Below are 16,214 nucleotides of genomic sequence, written 5' to 3'. Positions count from 1 at the left end.
AAGGATAACTCAAACACTGATACTTGCAATATCAAAGCTTGCTGGTCTCACCATATGCTTTTTATTCAAGTGTGTTGCAATGGCAACATCTTTGCTAATGAAGAACTCCGACTGGACTCTTTCAAGAACTGGCCCCAGGCATCCCCTGTGGGAGCTGCAGCTCTGGCCAACGCAGGTTTTTTCTACGTAGGTGAGTCAGCAGTTTGCCCCAAACTCTTGCCTTGCTGCCCATTTAAACCCCACATACACTTCATGATCCTGGGCTCATATTTAACTAAGCTCAACAATCCCTACTTCTTTTCATTACTCCTTTTTAAAAAAAAAAAAATTATTTATTTATTTAGGCTGCACCGTGTCTTAGATGCAGTGCATGGGATCTTCATTGTGGCGTGCGGGATCTTTTTTTTTAGTTGCGGCAGGTGGGCTCCCTAGTTGCGGCATGTGGACTTCTTAGTTGTGGCCTGCGTGTGGGATCTAGTTCCCCTACCAGGGATTGAACCCGGGCCCCCTGCATTGGGAGCGCCGAGTCTTACCCACTGGACCACCAGGGAATTCCCTCATTATTCCTTATATATTCCTTTTCCTTTCTGTGTCAGATGGCCATACCTACCTATAAGAGGAGCTGGGACGTTTAACTTTTTTTCTGGGTAGCAATGTGCCCAGCTGAAAATTGGGGTTTCTGTTACTATGGAAGAATGAGAGATAACTAGGAGTGTGGATAGCGGTTTTTGCCACACACTCCTTGGAAGAGAAAGTAAGGAAATTCCTTTTAATGATTCCTAAGCATGTAGAATCTTCCATCGGTTCATAGTATTCTCTCTTGAGCTGCTGGTCATCAGGGAGTTCCACTCTGTAATACACAAAGAGCAGGCAGGTTCCCCTCAGCTAAACCTCTGCCAGAGGTACAATAAAGTGAAAGGATATTGTGTCCTTCCTGGGAACTTGCTGGCCTTCTTCAGACCAAACACACATGCTAAGTTACAGTGGAGGTCCATGTGGACCTTTTACAGAGGGGTCAAGTCAAGAATACCACAGAGCAGTACAGAGTAGGGGAATGTAGTGTTCACTCGAACTAACAGACATGTTCCATTGGTAGAAAAAATCTTAATGCCTCACAGTCTTAAGCATTTGGAAAGGCGGTGTTCCACTCTTTCTTCCTGCTCTCTCCATTCTGTCTTCCTCTTGCCAGCCTTCCTCTAGGACCCTCTGTCCAGTGTCCTCACCCTCTTCCTTTTGAGCCTCCTCCTCTCCCCACAAATCCTAGGCATCTCACCCTTCCGGGGTCTTGCAAGCTCTAGGACCTCCTATTGTTATCCAGACACAAAGGGAGGTTTTCCTCTGCTCTGGCTTTACAACGCCTACAGGAGTCCAAGAAGAGAAGGAGGATGATGGATGCTCCATTTCTAGTTCAATCTTTTGGTAGATCCAGATGCTAATTTCCGTCCAGAGAAATAGAGTCTCACATGAAGACTTGATCCTACTTCTAGTGGCATAAACCTAGCAATAATGTAGTAAGAGGCATTTGATTCTTCACGAACTTACTTACATGAGAGTTGCTATATTTGCTCATATATATTTTCCTGAGCTCCAAATATTTTCTTTCTGATTTATTCATTAAATAAATAACTTACTGAGTGCCTAGTAAGTCCTAGGCACTCTTCTAGGTCCATGAGATTCATTAGGGAGCAAAACAGGAAAAAATCTCTTCCTTCATGGAACTTCAATTCCACGTTCTGATTTGCAAATCTCCTGCTCCATAGAATGAGGAGGGGACAGGGAGAGGGTGTTAATCAGTGCATGGTACAGGTACATAGAAACATTGAATGATACTTGTTCATGACCCCATTGGTGAGAGAAGAGCCCTAAATAGAATATTTCCTCACTGGTGACCCAGTTTGTGACTTTGTCACAAAATCTGATTGAAAGTGCAAGTAGGGTTTTGCTAATAAAGGCCTGGTAGTTATTATGTGTGTCACTTGACAAATACACTGGCCAGTGGCACTGATCAAATTTCCTTACTTCTAGGTAAAAGCGACACCGTCCAGTGTTTTTCCTGTGGAGAATGTTTGTATAAGTTCGAGGAAGGTGATGACCCATTAGAAGGACACACCAAATATTTTCCCAAGTGAGTAGAATGAATGTTTAGTGTCTATGAATCTGGATGTGTTGATACTTTAGCAATTTTCCCCTCATTTTATATTCTGATTAAGTCTTTGCCCACCTCTCTGATTCTTACGATGAAGGATGAGTCTTTCTCTCTTTCATGCCCTTGCTTTCATGACCCCTTTCCCATCTAGCCTTCCTCTCACTATAGTCACAGCACAGTTTTGGTTCGATCATTATTTTCACATTACATGTTTACATTATCATGACTTCATAAAGGCGGAGCCTAGTAATAAATAATTTACCTTCCCTCCCTGTACCACTTCCAATTTTTGTAGTAAGTAACAATTGTCTTATTAGTATGTTTGCTTAGTTTTTTGGTTTTTGAGGTGAAATTCACACATAAACTATTTAAAAGTGCACAGTCCAGTGGCATTTAGTACATGCACAATGTTATGCAAGCACCCACTGCTAATTCCAAAACATTTTCATTATCCCAAAAGAGAACTCTGTACCCATTAAGCAGTCATTCCCTATCTCCCCAGTGCACCCTAGCTCCTTAGAGCTACCAGTCGGCTTTCTGTCTCTATAGATTTACTGTTCTGGATATTTCATGTAAATGGAAGCATGTAGTATGATCTTTTGTATTTGGCTTCACTTAGCACAATGTTTTGAGGTTCATCTGTCTTGTAGAATGTATCAGTACTTCATTCTTTTTTATGACTGAGATATATGTAATCGTATATGTGTATATATATGTATGTATTTCAGTTTCTCCATCTCCTCGCCAACACTTGTTATTTTCCTTTTTAAAAAATATACCCATTTTCTTAGTTTTAAAATGTATTTAGCACCAGTTCATCTTCAAATTCTCCCAAATGTTTAAATCTTCTCTCCGGTCATTCAAACTTGTAAGATAGCCCACCATTTTCATTTTCTTAAAGGAGTCTGTTGTGAAGTCTCTGACCTGCTTCAATATGAACTATTTGTCCTGTAGTCACCCTAGGATCCTGGGATCATTCTTCACGGTCATTCTAGGGATTCCTATTGCCTCTCTCCTGTGTTGTAGCTCCTGTTTCCTGGATCTACTGTCATCCTCTTCTTGGTTTATTCACTCACTTTGTTGTTGTTTTGTTTTGTTTAATTGTGGAATTGGATTATGTCTTTTTATTTTTTTGATTAATTTTTTATCAGAGTATGTTGCTTTACAATATTGTGTTAGTTTCTGCTGTACAGCAAAATGAATCAGCTATACATATACATATATCCCCTCTTTTTTGGATTTCCTTCCCATTTAGGTCACCACAGTACATTCGATACAGTTCCTTGTGCTATACAGTATGTTCTCATTAGTTATCTATTTTATACATAGTGTCAATAGTGTATGTGTGTCAATCCCAATCTCCCAATTCCTCCCACCCCCCCCCCTTCCCCCTTGGTATCCATACATTTGTTCTCTATTCCTTTTTCTGCTTTGCAAATAAAATCATCTATACCATTTTTCTAGATTCCACATGTATGTGTTAATATATGATATTTGTTTTTCTCTTTCTGACTTACTTCACTCTATTCATTCACTTTGGAACACTCCTCCACAGTTCCCTGGGAAAGACTGCATAAGCGATACATGTTATTAGCTTCCATTTAATGCATATATCTGAATATTTATATATTTTTTCTCACACTCGTTTGGTAGTTTAGCTAGTTATAGAATTCCAGGTTGGAAGTCATTCTAATTCTAAGTTGTACAGACATTGCTATATTTTCTAATAGCTTCCAATACTGCTGTTGAAATTCCATGTCTTTCTGATTCTTAATCCTTTTATTGCAAACTACTTTTTCCCATCCTGGATGCATTTAGGATTTTCTGTTTGTTTCTAGTGTTCTAAAATTTCATGAATAAATGGCTACTTTTTAATATTTATTTTCTGTAGCTCTTTAACCTTTTTTTTTTTTTTGGCTTATTTTTCACTCACCAAACTCTTCAAAAATGTTCAACTGTAAGAGAACATTTTTTTGTTTTCACTTTGTAATTAGTAAGGGCTCTTCCAGAAATAAATATTAATACAAACAGGTCTTAAATACTTCCATCTAATTCTAAGATGCTAAAGAGGATACAGTTTTGAAGGTGTTTTGACAGAAGTAGTTGTGTTTTTTTCTTTCTTATTTGGATTTAGTATTTTGTAAATTTTTAAACAGTGGGGATATTCTTCTTAATTCTTGGAAAAATAAGCTAGGATGCAGTCTAATTTTATTTAGAACCTCTTCTGGACTCTATCAACTCCCTTTTTGTATGGCTTTTTATTTTTCCTCTGCCTTTTTTGTTTGTTTGTTTTCTGGTTTTTGTTGTTGTTTTTGTTTTTTGGTGCTCCATGTGAGGCTCAAATCTTCTGCCTCTTTTTTAAAATCACAAACTACGATGCATTTAAAGGAGTACCTAAAATATTTATGTATGATTTAAAGGACAATTAACAAAGAAACAAATGAACCCAGCACTAAAGTTAAGAAATTGAATATTATCAAGTCCTTAGAATGCTACTGTGTGGCCACCTTCCCAATTCTGATTATATCCTTGTCCCTCCAATTCAGAGGTAAACATGATCCTGAAATTTGGGTTAATTGTTCCTTCTTCTCCTAATGGTTTCACCAACTACATGTGTATCATTAAACACATTTAACTTTGCCTATTCTTGAAGTTCAAATAAATGGAAGCATACTGCATGGTTTTTCTGTGATGACTGACTTATTTTACTCAAACTTTACACAAAGTTTTTGAGACTCATTCATAATTATGTATAGAGTTGTAGTTCACTTGTTCTCATTGCTATATAGTATATTGTTTTATGAATATATAATTTATCCATTCTATTCTCGATTCAACATCTGGGTTGTTTTCAGAGTGTTGCAATTCAAATAATGCCACTATGAACCCTCTTGTACATAATTCCCAGTACTCATATGTGTTTCTCCAGGATGCATAACCAACCATGGAATTGCAGTGTAATAGGGTTTGCACATATTCAACTTTACTAGATTATGCAAAACTTTTCTTAAAGTGGTTGTACTGATTTATATTCTCACTAGCATAGATGTTTCCATTCTGTCTGCTTCCTCACTAATTTAGTATTGCCCAAATTTTAATTTTGGTCAATCTAATTACTAGTAATGTTGAGCATATTTTCATATTTTCCCATACAGTTTCCTTGTTCTTTTTCTTCAGGACCATATCTTGGCTATTCTTTGCCCTTTCCTCTTTCATATTCAGAGAATATATGAAATGGCCCTCTTTATCTCTCATAGTACTCCTTATTCTTAAGTCTTTATCTGATATTAATATATGTAGCTACTCCAGCTTTTGTATAGTTTTTACATGATACTACCTTTTTTGAAAGCGTTTTACTTTTTTTTTTTTTTGGCCACGCTGCGTGGCTTGAGGGACCTTAGTTCCCCGACCAGGGATTGAACCCAGAGAGCATTGAGTCCTAACCACTGGACCACCATGGAATTCCCGAAATCATTTTACTTTTAATCTATGACTTTATATTTATGACTTTATATTTAAGGTGAGTTTCTTGTAGGCAACATAGTTGGGTCTTGCTTTTTTTTAACAGTCTGACAATATCTGCTTTCTTTTTTGTTGTTGTTGTTTGTTTTTGTTTGTTTGAGTTTTTTTGGCCGTATTGCCAGCTCATGGGATCTTAGTTCCCTGACCAGGGATCTAACCTGGGCCCCTGGCTGTGAGAGCTGAGAGTCCTAGCCACTGGACCCCCAAGAAATTCCCCAATATCTGTTTTCTAATGGGAGTGTTTAGAACATTTACATTTAATATAATTATTAATATGGTTAGATTTAAATCTACTATTTTGCTATTTGTCTTCTATTTATCCCATCTCTTCTTTGTTTCTTCTTCTTTTCCTGACTTGCATTTGAGTATTTTTTAGTATTCCATTTTATCTCTATTGTTGGCTTTTTAGATGTACATCTTTATCTTTTTAGTACCTGCTCTAGAATCTACATAATGCATATTTAACACATCACAGTCATGTTCAAATAATATCACAGTTGACATATAATGTATGAACCATATAACAGTATACTTCTATTTTCCCCCTCCTATTGTGATTTTGTTTTCATACATTTTTACATCACATATATTCTAAATCTCACAATATAGTGTTATATCTTTGCTTTAAAAATTATCTTTTAAATACATTTTAAAAAGAGAAAAAATGTATTTCTTATTTACCCATTGAGTTACCATCCCTGGCACACTTCATTCCTTTGGGTAGAACCAAGTTTCCATCTGTTATCATTTTCCTTTTAACTGAAGGACTTCCTTTAACATTTCTTGTAGTGCTGATCTGCTGGCAACTAACTATACTGGCTTTACTTGTATGAAAATGCCTGTATGTTACCTTCCTTCAGAGTCCTTTTCCTTGATGGGTCTATCTGCATAGTGACCTTGGACAGAAGCATTTGAAGTCCTACTAGCTATTTTCCTGTAGCTACCCTTCTATTCCTGGGCTCATCTTCAAGTAGGAAGATAAAAATGACGTGTCCTCTTGCTTTATCTCCTGCTTTCCTGTAATTCAGCAGCATAAAAATAAACCAAGATAGTTGTTTCTAGTTTTATCATTTACCTACTGACATTTATAGTTCTCACCTATCCAAGTTAATGATTGTGTGTAGAGCTCTTTAGAATTTTCTTCCTTGGTTCTTCAGGCAGACATCATACCTGAATTTGGAAGGTATTTTATGTTCCAGTTTCATGATGTCTAGCAAATTGTTTTTAGAGAGTATGTTTATGGCCATTCTTTAGTCTTCATATTGATGGAGTTTTTTTCTAAAACTTTTTTTTTTTTTTAAATATTTTATTTATTTATTTATTTATGGCTGTGTTGGGTCTTCGTTTCTGTGCGAGGGCTTTCTCCAGTTGTGGCAAGTGGAGGCCATTCTTCATTGCGGTGCGCGGGCCTCTCACCATCACGGCCTCTCTTGTTGCGGAGCACAGGCTCCAGACGCGCAGGCTCAGTAATTGTGGCTCACGGGCCCAGTCGCTCCGCGGCATGTGGGATCCTCCCAGACCAGGGCGCGAACCCGTGTCCCCTGCATTGGCAGGCAGACTCTCAACCACTGCGCCACCAGGGAAGCCCAAATAAACTTTTTATTTGGGAATAATTTTCGACTTAGAGAAAAGGTGAAAAGATAATACAGAGAGTTCCTATATTCCCACACCCAGTTTCCTCTAATACTAACACCTTATATTATCCTGGTACATTTGTTAAAATTTAAAAACCAACACTGGTACATTGCTACCAACTCCAGATGTTATACGTAGTTCACCATTTTTTCTACTAATGTCCTTTTTGTTGTCATTATTCCAGAATCCATAGATAGAGCTGTCTTCTCTATTTTTTTTTCCTTTAGCTTCATTTTAGTTGGTTTCATGGATGAGTGTTAAATATGCTGCCATTCCACCAAATTGGCTGGTTATGCCCACCATTACTTTATGAACCATTTATATCTCTACTGCTGAGATTTACAGTCTACATGTCTTGTTTGATAAAGACACTGACAGAATCACTGGAAATGTTAATTTTATACTTAATTTTTGCCACTAAAACTCTAACAGTGTTTTTGAAAACCTAATGCAAATGCTTAATTGCATACAACTATTTTTTATAATTAATTAATTAATTTATTTTTGGCTGCGTTGGGTCTTCGTTGCTACGTGCAGGCTTCTCATCGCAGTAGCTTCTCTTGTTGCGGAGCACAGGCTCTAGGTGCACAGGTTTCAGTAGTTGTGGCATGTGGGCTCAGTAGTTGTGGCTCACGGGCTCTAGGGCTCACAGGCTCAGTAGTTGTGGCGCATGGACTTAGTTGCTCCGCAGCATGTGGGATCTTCCCGGACCAGGGCTCGAACCCGTGTCCCCTGCATTGGCAGGCGGATTCTTAAACACTGCGCCACCAGGGAAGTCCCATACAATTATTTTTATAACTTTTAACTTTTGTGCTTAGTTGTCAGTTTCTCCAAAATATGAAGTGCTCTGCAGAAGTAATTCCAGACCTTCAGAGCCATGGTGAACTTTCTGACTTAACGGTATGAACACCACCTTGTTTATTTTCAGAGTGTGTGATCATGTGATTAAAAACTGTTTTTGAACAGGAACTGCTCATCATAAAAAAAATAAATGAATTCTACAAATATCTGTTAAGCACCGATCATGTGCCAGTTGCAGATGGGGATGCTACAATAAACAAAACATAATACCTAGTTTCATGAAATGTAGAGTCAATCCCTTCTACTTTGAGGCCCAGACTCGTTTGGACCTAAAAGTTGATTAGCGTCCAGGCTACCTGGATTCCATCTGTGATCATCATTTGGAGGACAGTAAGGTCTGACTTGGTAGTTGGCCTTTCTCAAAGCTGGGAAGATATGTTTCTTTTACAACAGCAACCAACCAACCAAATCAAAAATACAGATTAATAGGTTGACCCCTTTTTAAACTGAGAAATTCTACATAGTTCTCTAGGAGATTAGCCACTGCCAATTTAATACACACACACCCCTTATTTGAGGCTGTATGTTAGGTGTATTATGTTCATCATCCCCCAAAAAGAAAACAAGGTAATTTGTCGTTCACTTGATTCATCTTTGCTCATCCCCCCACCTCCTTTAAATAGCTTATTTTTAAAAAATATTTATTTATTATTTATTTTTTATTTATTATGGCTGTGCCGGATCTTAGTTGTGGCATGTGGGATCTTTTAGTTGTGGCACGGAGGCTCATAGTTGTGGCATGTGGACTCTTAGTTGCGGCATGCATGCGGGATCTAGTTCCCCGACCAGGGATGGAACCCGGGCCCCCTGCACTGGAAGCTGGAGTCTTACCCACTGGACAACCAGGGGAGCCCCTTAAATAGCTTATTTTTAAAGGAAGAAACATAACCTTCCTATATCCCAGGTATGTAATATTTAAAAAACTGTTGATAACTAAGATCAGAAGTTGCACCTAATGATTTCTGGAGGGTCCGTCTTGCTCTAGACACTGTGATTCTAACCACCTGGACGGTAATCACTGCCCAAGTCACCCATGGAATGAACTGTTTGGATATCACCCAGGAGCACATGCTTGTGTGTGTTTGCAGATCACTTATTGTTTCATATTTGTAGCACTCCTCCCTGCAACTGGCATAAATACTTGAGGGTGGGTTGGGTTTAGAAAATGTCTGGTCCCTAATTGTAATTCAAAGCCCCACCCTCTTATACAAATTTTGATTTAATAGAGGATTTTCTTTTCAAAGGAAACTACAAGTGAAAGCAATCTTGAAGAGTCAGCAGTGAGTGCTGTAGTGCCAGGTAAGGATCTGGAAGTAGCACATGGGATTATATGAATGTGTACATATATTTCTACATAGGGGATTTTAAAAGAGTATTTATAACTGTGCCTCCTTGCTTTTCTCCACAGAGGTGGCCCATGGTGAAGCCCCGTGGCTTCAGGAGGCAAAGAGTCTAAGTGAGCGCCTGAGAAAAGCCTACACCAGTGCCCCTTTCTCCCACATGTCTTTGCTTGAGGTCTCTTCCTGTCCAGCCACCGATCAGCTGCTGAGTTGTGATCTGTCCCTTGCTTCAAAACACATCATCAGTACTGTGCAGGAGCCTGTGATGTTGCCTGAGGTCTTTGCTAACTTGAACTCTGTCGTGTGTGTGGAGGGTGAAGCTGGTAGTGGAAAGACGGTCCTCCTGAAGAAAGTAGCTCTGCTATGGGCATCAGGATGCTGTCCCTTGTTACACAGGTTCCAGCTGGTTTTCTACGTCTCCCTTGGCTCTACCAGACTGGACCAGGGGCTGGCCAATGTCATTTGTGACCAGCTCCTAGAGACAGAAGGATCTGTTACTGAAATGGGCCTGAGGAACATCATCCAGCAGTTGAAGAACCAGGTGTTATTCCTTTTGGATGACTACAAAGAGATGGGCTCAATCCCCCAAATCATACAGAGGATGATTCAAAAAAACCACTTGTCAAGGACCTGCTTATTGATTGCTGTCCATACAAACAGGGCCAAGGACATCCGCCGATACCTAGATACAATTCTAGAGATCAAAGCGTTTCCCTTCTGTAATACCATCTATATATTACGGAAGCTCTTTCCAGACAATTTGACCCGTCTGCGAAAGTTTATGATTGACTTTAGAATGAATGAAACATTGCTGGGAATTCAGAAAACTCCCTTCGTCGTAGCAGCAATCTGTGCTAATTGGCTTCGGTATCCTCTTTGTCAGTCCTTTGATGATGTGGCTGTTTTCAAGTCCTATATAGAATGCCTTTTCTTAAAGCACAAAACTGCAGCTGACCTTCTCAAAGCAACTGTGTCCTCCTGTGGCAAGCTGGCCTTGAAAGGGTTTTTTTCATCTTGCTTTGAGTTTAGTGATGATGATCTCACAGAAGTAGGGATTGGTGAAGATGAAGATCTAGCCATGTACCTGATGAGCAAATTCACAGCCCAGAGACTGAGGCCAGTCTATCAGTTTTTGAATGCTGCATTCCAAGAATTTCTTGCTGGGATGAGGCTGACTGAACTCCTGGATTCAGATAGGCAAGAGGATCAAGATTCGGGACTTCGTTATTTGAAACAAATTAACTCAACCATGATGGCTATAGGTCCCTATGAAAATTTTTTGAACTATGTCTCTTGCCACCCTTCAACAAAGGCAGGGCCAACAATTGTATCCCAATTGCTTCTTTTGGTGGATAACCAAGAGACACTGGAGAATATATCTGAAAATGATGACTATCTGAAGCATCACCCAGAGATTTCAGAGAAGATGCAGTTTCTCAGGGTGTTGTGGCAATACTCTCCAGAAGATTACCTTTCACTGGTTTCAAAACATTTACTGGCTCTGGCTGTAAATATTGCTTATCGAAGCAACACTGTTGCTGCCTGTTCTCCATTTATCTTGCAGTTCCTTCGAGGGAGAACCCTGTCTTTGAGTGTGCTTAAGTTACCGTATTTTTTTGACCACCCAGAAAGCCTGTTATTGTTGGGGAGCATGCAGGTCTCCATAAGAGGAAATAGGTTACCCAAATCAGATTTTTCATTCCTGGAAAAAAGTCTTGACAAATCCCAGGCACCAACTATAGATCAGGACTATGCTTCTGCCTTTGAACTTGAGAGTGAATGGAAGCAGAATTTAGTTGAAAAACAGGAAACCATGAACCGTTTTCTGAACATGCAACTCAAGGCACCAGCAGATATCAGCACTGGCTATTGGAACCTTTCTCCAAAGCAGTACAAGATTCCCCTTCTGGAAGTTCGTGTGACTGGTACTGATGCTGTGGATCAGGAGATGCTAAGATTTCTAATGAAAGTTTTCTCAGCTTCACAGCGCATTGAACTCCACTTGACCAGCAGCGGGGGTTTTATTGAAAGCATCCGCCCAGCTCTTGAGCAGTATAAGGCCTCGTTCACCAAGTGCTCCATAAGCCAATTTGAGCTGAGTGCAGTAGAACAGGAATTGCTTCTCACTCTGCCTTCCCTAGAATCTCTTGAAGTCTCAGAGACAACCCATCTACAAGGTAAACCTGCACCTGTTTTAGATGACTGTGAGGATGTGTACTTTTATCTTCTCACTCTTAGTTTTAGGTGGATGAAAACTTATGGAAGTGTGAGACCATAAATCCTTGCTGATTGAACAGATATAAAATAAATCTTTACTTATTTCTGTCAGTAATATGAATTAGTGAAAGGCTTCCAAATAACAGAATGGCTTTCAAACTCTGATAAAAATAATAAAATGACTAATGAAGTCTCTTAATAAACAAATGACTTGTTATTAGTAAAAGAATGATCTATATGTAAATGATGCTTGAGAATTACCCTCACCCCACCTGCTTCATGGAAGAGAGGGCTTGTACTCTGGACATAAACAAGTGGGAAGTAGTATCTCCCAGTTATTTGTGTCTCCTTTCACTTGTCTAAGCAGTGTGTGAGAGTTTTCAGTGTAGACTTTATCATCTTTCATTAAATTTATTCCTAGGTACCTGTGTTTTTGATACTCTTGTAAATGGTATTTCAATTTTTTTCATTTTCTGATTGTTGCTAGTATGGGTTTGATTTTCAGCAGTTTATTAAATGCCTAGATGTGCTTTGCTTTGTATCTATCTTACTTGAGGGTCACTGAACATTTTTTTGGATCTGTGGGTTGATATTTATCATCAAATTTAGAAAAATTTTGTTTTTTCAAATATTTTTTATCATGGTAAAATATACATGAAACTTTAAAAGCATTTTTCAGTATACAATTCAGTGGCATTAAGTACAATTACACTGTTGTGCAACCATCACCACTGTCCACTTCCAGAACCTTTTCATCATCCCAAACTCTGTACCTATTAAACAATAACTCCTGCTTCTCCCCAGCTGCTGATGTCTCTACGAATTTGTCTATTCTATTTCACGTAAGTGAATCCATACAATAGTTTGTCCTTTTGTGTCTGGCTTCTTTCACGTTTTTAAGGTTCATCCATGTTGTAGCATGCGTCAGAACTTCACTACTTTTATAGCTGAATAATATTTCATTGTATGTATATATCACATTTGAAATCAATTCATCTGTTGATGGACACTTGCACTGTTTATTCTGGCTAAAGTTGCCGTGAACATGGGTGCACAAATATTACTTTGAGACCCTACTTTCAATTCTTTTGGATATATACCCAGAAGTGGAATTATTGGATATTAATGATAGTAATTCTATTTTAATTTTCAAGGAAACTCCAAACTGTTTTCCATGCTGGCTGCAGCATTTTTCATTCCTACAAGCAATGTACAAGGGCTCCAGTTTCTTCACATCCTCAATGCTTTTTTGTTTTTTTTAAATCAGAGGCATCCTAATAGGTGTGAAATTGTATCTCACGTTGGTTTTGATTTGCATTTTCCTAATGATTAATGCTGTTGAGCATCTTTTCATGTGCTTATTGGCTGTTAGTGTGTCTTTTTTGGAGACAGTCTATTAAATCCTTTTGCCCATTTAAAAAAATTGAAGTGTAGTTTATTTACAATTTTGTGTTAGTTTCTGGTGTACAGCAAAGTGATTCAGATTGTGTGTGTGTGTGTGTGTGTGTGTGTGTGTGTGTGTATATATATATGTATATATATATATAAACTTTTTCAGATTCTTTACCATTATAGATCATTACGAGATATTGAATATAGTTCCCTATGCTATACTGTAGGCCCTTGTTTATTTTATACATAGTAGTCTATATCTGTTAATCTCAAACTCCTAATTTATCCCTCCCTCCCTCCCCTTTCCCCTTTCCCCTTTGCTAACCATAAGTTTTTTTCTATGTCTGTGAGTCTATTTCTGTTTTGTAAATAAGTTCATTTGTATCACTTTTTTAGATTCCACGTAGAAGTGATATCATATGATATTTGTCTTTCTGTCTGACTTACTTCATTTAGTATGATAATCTCTAGGTCCATCCATGTAGCTGCAAATGGCATTATTTCATTCTTTTTTATGGCTGAGTAATATTCCATTGTGTGTGTGCATCACATCCTCTTTATCCAGTCATCTGTTGATGGACATTTAGGTTGCTTCCATGTCTTGGCTATTGTAAATAGTACTGCTGTGAACAGTGTGGTGCATGTACCCTTTCAAACCATGGTTTTCTCCTGATACATCCCCAGGAGTGGGATCGCTGGATCATATGGTAACTCTATTTTTAGTTTCGTTTTTTTTTTTTTGGCTGCGTTTGGTCTTCATTGCTGCGTGCAGCCTTTCTCTATTTGCAGTGTGCGGGCCTCTCATTGTGGTGGCTTCTCTTGTTGTGGAGCACGGGCTCTAGGAGCGCGGGCTTCAGTAGTTGTGGCTCGCAGGCTCTAGAGCGCAGGCTCAGTAGTTGTGGTGCACAGGCTTAGTTGCTCCACGGCATGTGGGGTCTTCCTGGACCAGGGATTGAACCCAAGCCCCCTGCATTGGCAGGCGGATTCTTAACCACTGTGCCACCAGGGAAGTCCCTATTTTTAGTTTTTTAAAGAACCTCTTTACCGTTTTCCATAGTGGCTGCACCAATTTACATTCCCACCAACAGTGTAGGAGGGTTTCCTTTTTTCCACATCCTCTCCAGCATTTATTTTTGGAGACTTTTTTTTTTTAAATTTTATGTATTTATTTATTTTTGGCTGCGTTGGGTCTTCATTGCTGCGCGCGGGCTGCTCTTCATTGCGGTGCGTGGTCTTCTCATTGTGGTGGCTTCTCTTGTTGCAGAGCACAGGCTCTAGGTGTGTGGGCTTCAGTAGTTGTGGCTCGCAGGTTGAGTAGTTGTGGCTCGTGGGCTCTAGAGCACAGGCTCAGTAGTTGTGGTGCATGGGCTTAGTTGCTCTGTGGCATGTGGGATCTTCCTGGACCAAGGCTTGAACCTGTGTCCCCTGCATCGGCAGGCGGATTCTTAACAATTGCACCACCAGGGAAGTCCCTATTTGTAGACTTTTTGATGATAGCCATTCTGACCATTGTCAGGTGATACCTCATAGTTTTGATTTGCATTTCTCTAATAATTAGCAATGTTGAGCATCTTATGTGCTTGTTAGCCATCTGTATGTCTTCTTTGGAGAAATGTCTCTTTAGGTCTCCTGCCCATTTTGTGATTGGGTTGTTTGTTCCTTTGTCCATTTTTTAAATTGTGTTGTCTTTTTGTTTTGAGTTATAGGAGTTCTTTGTATAATTAAATCTTTATTGGACACTTGGTTTTAAAATATTTTGTCCTGTAGATTGCCCTTTTTACTGTCTCAATAATGTACTTCAATCTGTAAAGTTTCAAATTTCAATGAAGTCCAATTTGTCTGTTTTTCTTTTGTGCTAGTGCTCTTGGTAGCATATCTAAGAATCTATTGTCAAATCCAAGGTCATGAAGATTTATTCCTGTTTTCTTCTAAGAGTTGTATGGTTTTAGCTCTTATATTTAGGTTGTTGATTCATTTTGAGCCAATTCTGTATATGGTAGTGGGAGGTAAGGGTCCAACTTCTTTGCATGGAGAAATTCAGTTGTCCCACCCCCATTTGCTGAGATGTCTTTGTGAATCCAGAGTGTAGTACAGGGCTTCTCATATAGTAGATGAGAAATAAAATATTGCCTGCCGTATCAGTAAACAAAGGATGTTGTAGCTATCAGCAATTGCAGCCACCCCCGCTAGTGAGCCCTGTGGAAACTCAGGAAGGAAACAAAGAATACCTGCCATCTAACAGGCATCAGACTGCAGCCACCCCAAAGGGTGCAGCTTTAAGAAACTCAGGATGTGAAAACACAGGATACTGGCCCCAGATAGCTGAGGTGCATATCAAAAGAATGATTTTAGTGACCCCAGACTCTTGCATCTTCCCATACATAGAAAAGTGCTAAAGTCCTTAACTTGAGATATCTAGTTTTCTTTTATTAACAGTAATCTTTTGTTCTGACTACCTGCCTTTGTTGCAAAACGCCTATATATCCTAGCTCCCCGCCTCACCTCCTTGGAGCAGTTTTCTCAGGATTACTTGAGATGCTGCCTCCCAGACTTGAAGTCCTAAGAATGTCTACCGAATAAAACATAACTCAAAACTTATAGGTTGTGCATATTTTTTTTTTTAGTTGACATAGATAATCAGTAAATGCTGCAGAAAGCATTATCTTCATATATGTGCTTTCTAAAAAGGAAGTCTTATGGTATGTGAAAGGTTTTCATTTGAAATATGAAAATAGTTTGATGAATCAAATGACAGTTTGAAATTTTCCATTTGAAACTCTTTAGATTAATAATGGGAAACTGTGTGCTACTTTCTAGATCAACTCTTTCTTAGTTTGGACAAGTTCTTGTGCCTGAAAGAACTGTCTGTGAATCTGGATGATAAACGAGATGTTTTTTCAGTCATTCCTGAAGAATTCCTAAATCTCCACCATATGGAGAAATTATTGATCCGAATTTTAGCTGAATACGGTCCTTCCAAACTAGGTAAGTGTGGCACTTTGATTTACTTGTTTTTATATCACTTGGAAAACCTACTTGGCCAATAATTTATTTAAGTTAAAGCTTCTGTGGATCTGAGGGTGTAGGCTGTATCCAAGGTA

At 38.9% G+C, this 16,214-nt stretch overlaps 2 protein-coding genes across 10 annotated transcripts in view; one reads left to right on the top strand and one right to left on the bottom strand.

Moving 5' to 3' along the window:
* LOC309658531 (survival motor neuron protein) overlaps positions 1-16,214 on the bottom strand; it is a 259,347-nt gene that overhangs the window by 189,063 nt on the left and 54,070 nt on the right. The window lies entirely within an intron of this gene.
* Positions 1-16,214, top strand: part of NAIP (NLR family apoptosis inhibitory protein) — a 41,072-nt gene that overhangs the window by 17,078 nt on the left and 7,780 nt on the right. For 8 of the 9 annotated variants that reach the window (XM_082457093.1, XM_082457091.1, XM_082457098.1 and 5 more), the window contains 6 exons: positions 71-190; positions 2,026-2,125; positions 8,122-8,203; positions 9,409-9,463; positions 9,573-11,681; positions 15,931-16,098. In XM_082457093.1, the coding sequence (XP_082313219.1) occupies positions 71-190; positions 2,026-2,125; positions 8,122-8,203; positions 9,409-9,463; positions 9,573-11,681; positions 15,931-16,098 (2,634 nt within the window). The remainder of the gene's footprint in view (positions 1-70; positions 191-2,025; positions 2,126-8,121; positions 8,204-9,408; positions 9,464-9,572; positions 11,682-15,930; positions 16,099-16,214) is intronic. The other variant, XM_082457095.1, reaches the window with a different exon arrangement.

Source organism: Balaenoptera physalus, assembly GCF_965194825.1.
Source record: "Balaenoptera physalus genome assembly, chromosome: 3".
Lineage (NCBI taxonomy): Eukaryota > Metazoa > Chordata > Mammalia > Artiodactyla > Balaenopteridae > Balaenoptera > Balaenoptera physalus.
The sequence above is the reverse complement of the archived record's forward strand: the minus strand, read 5'-3'. Positions and strand labels throughout refer to the sequence as shown.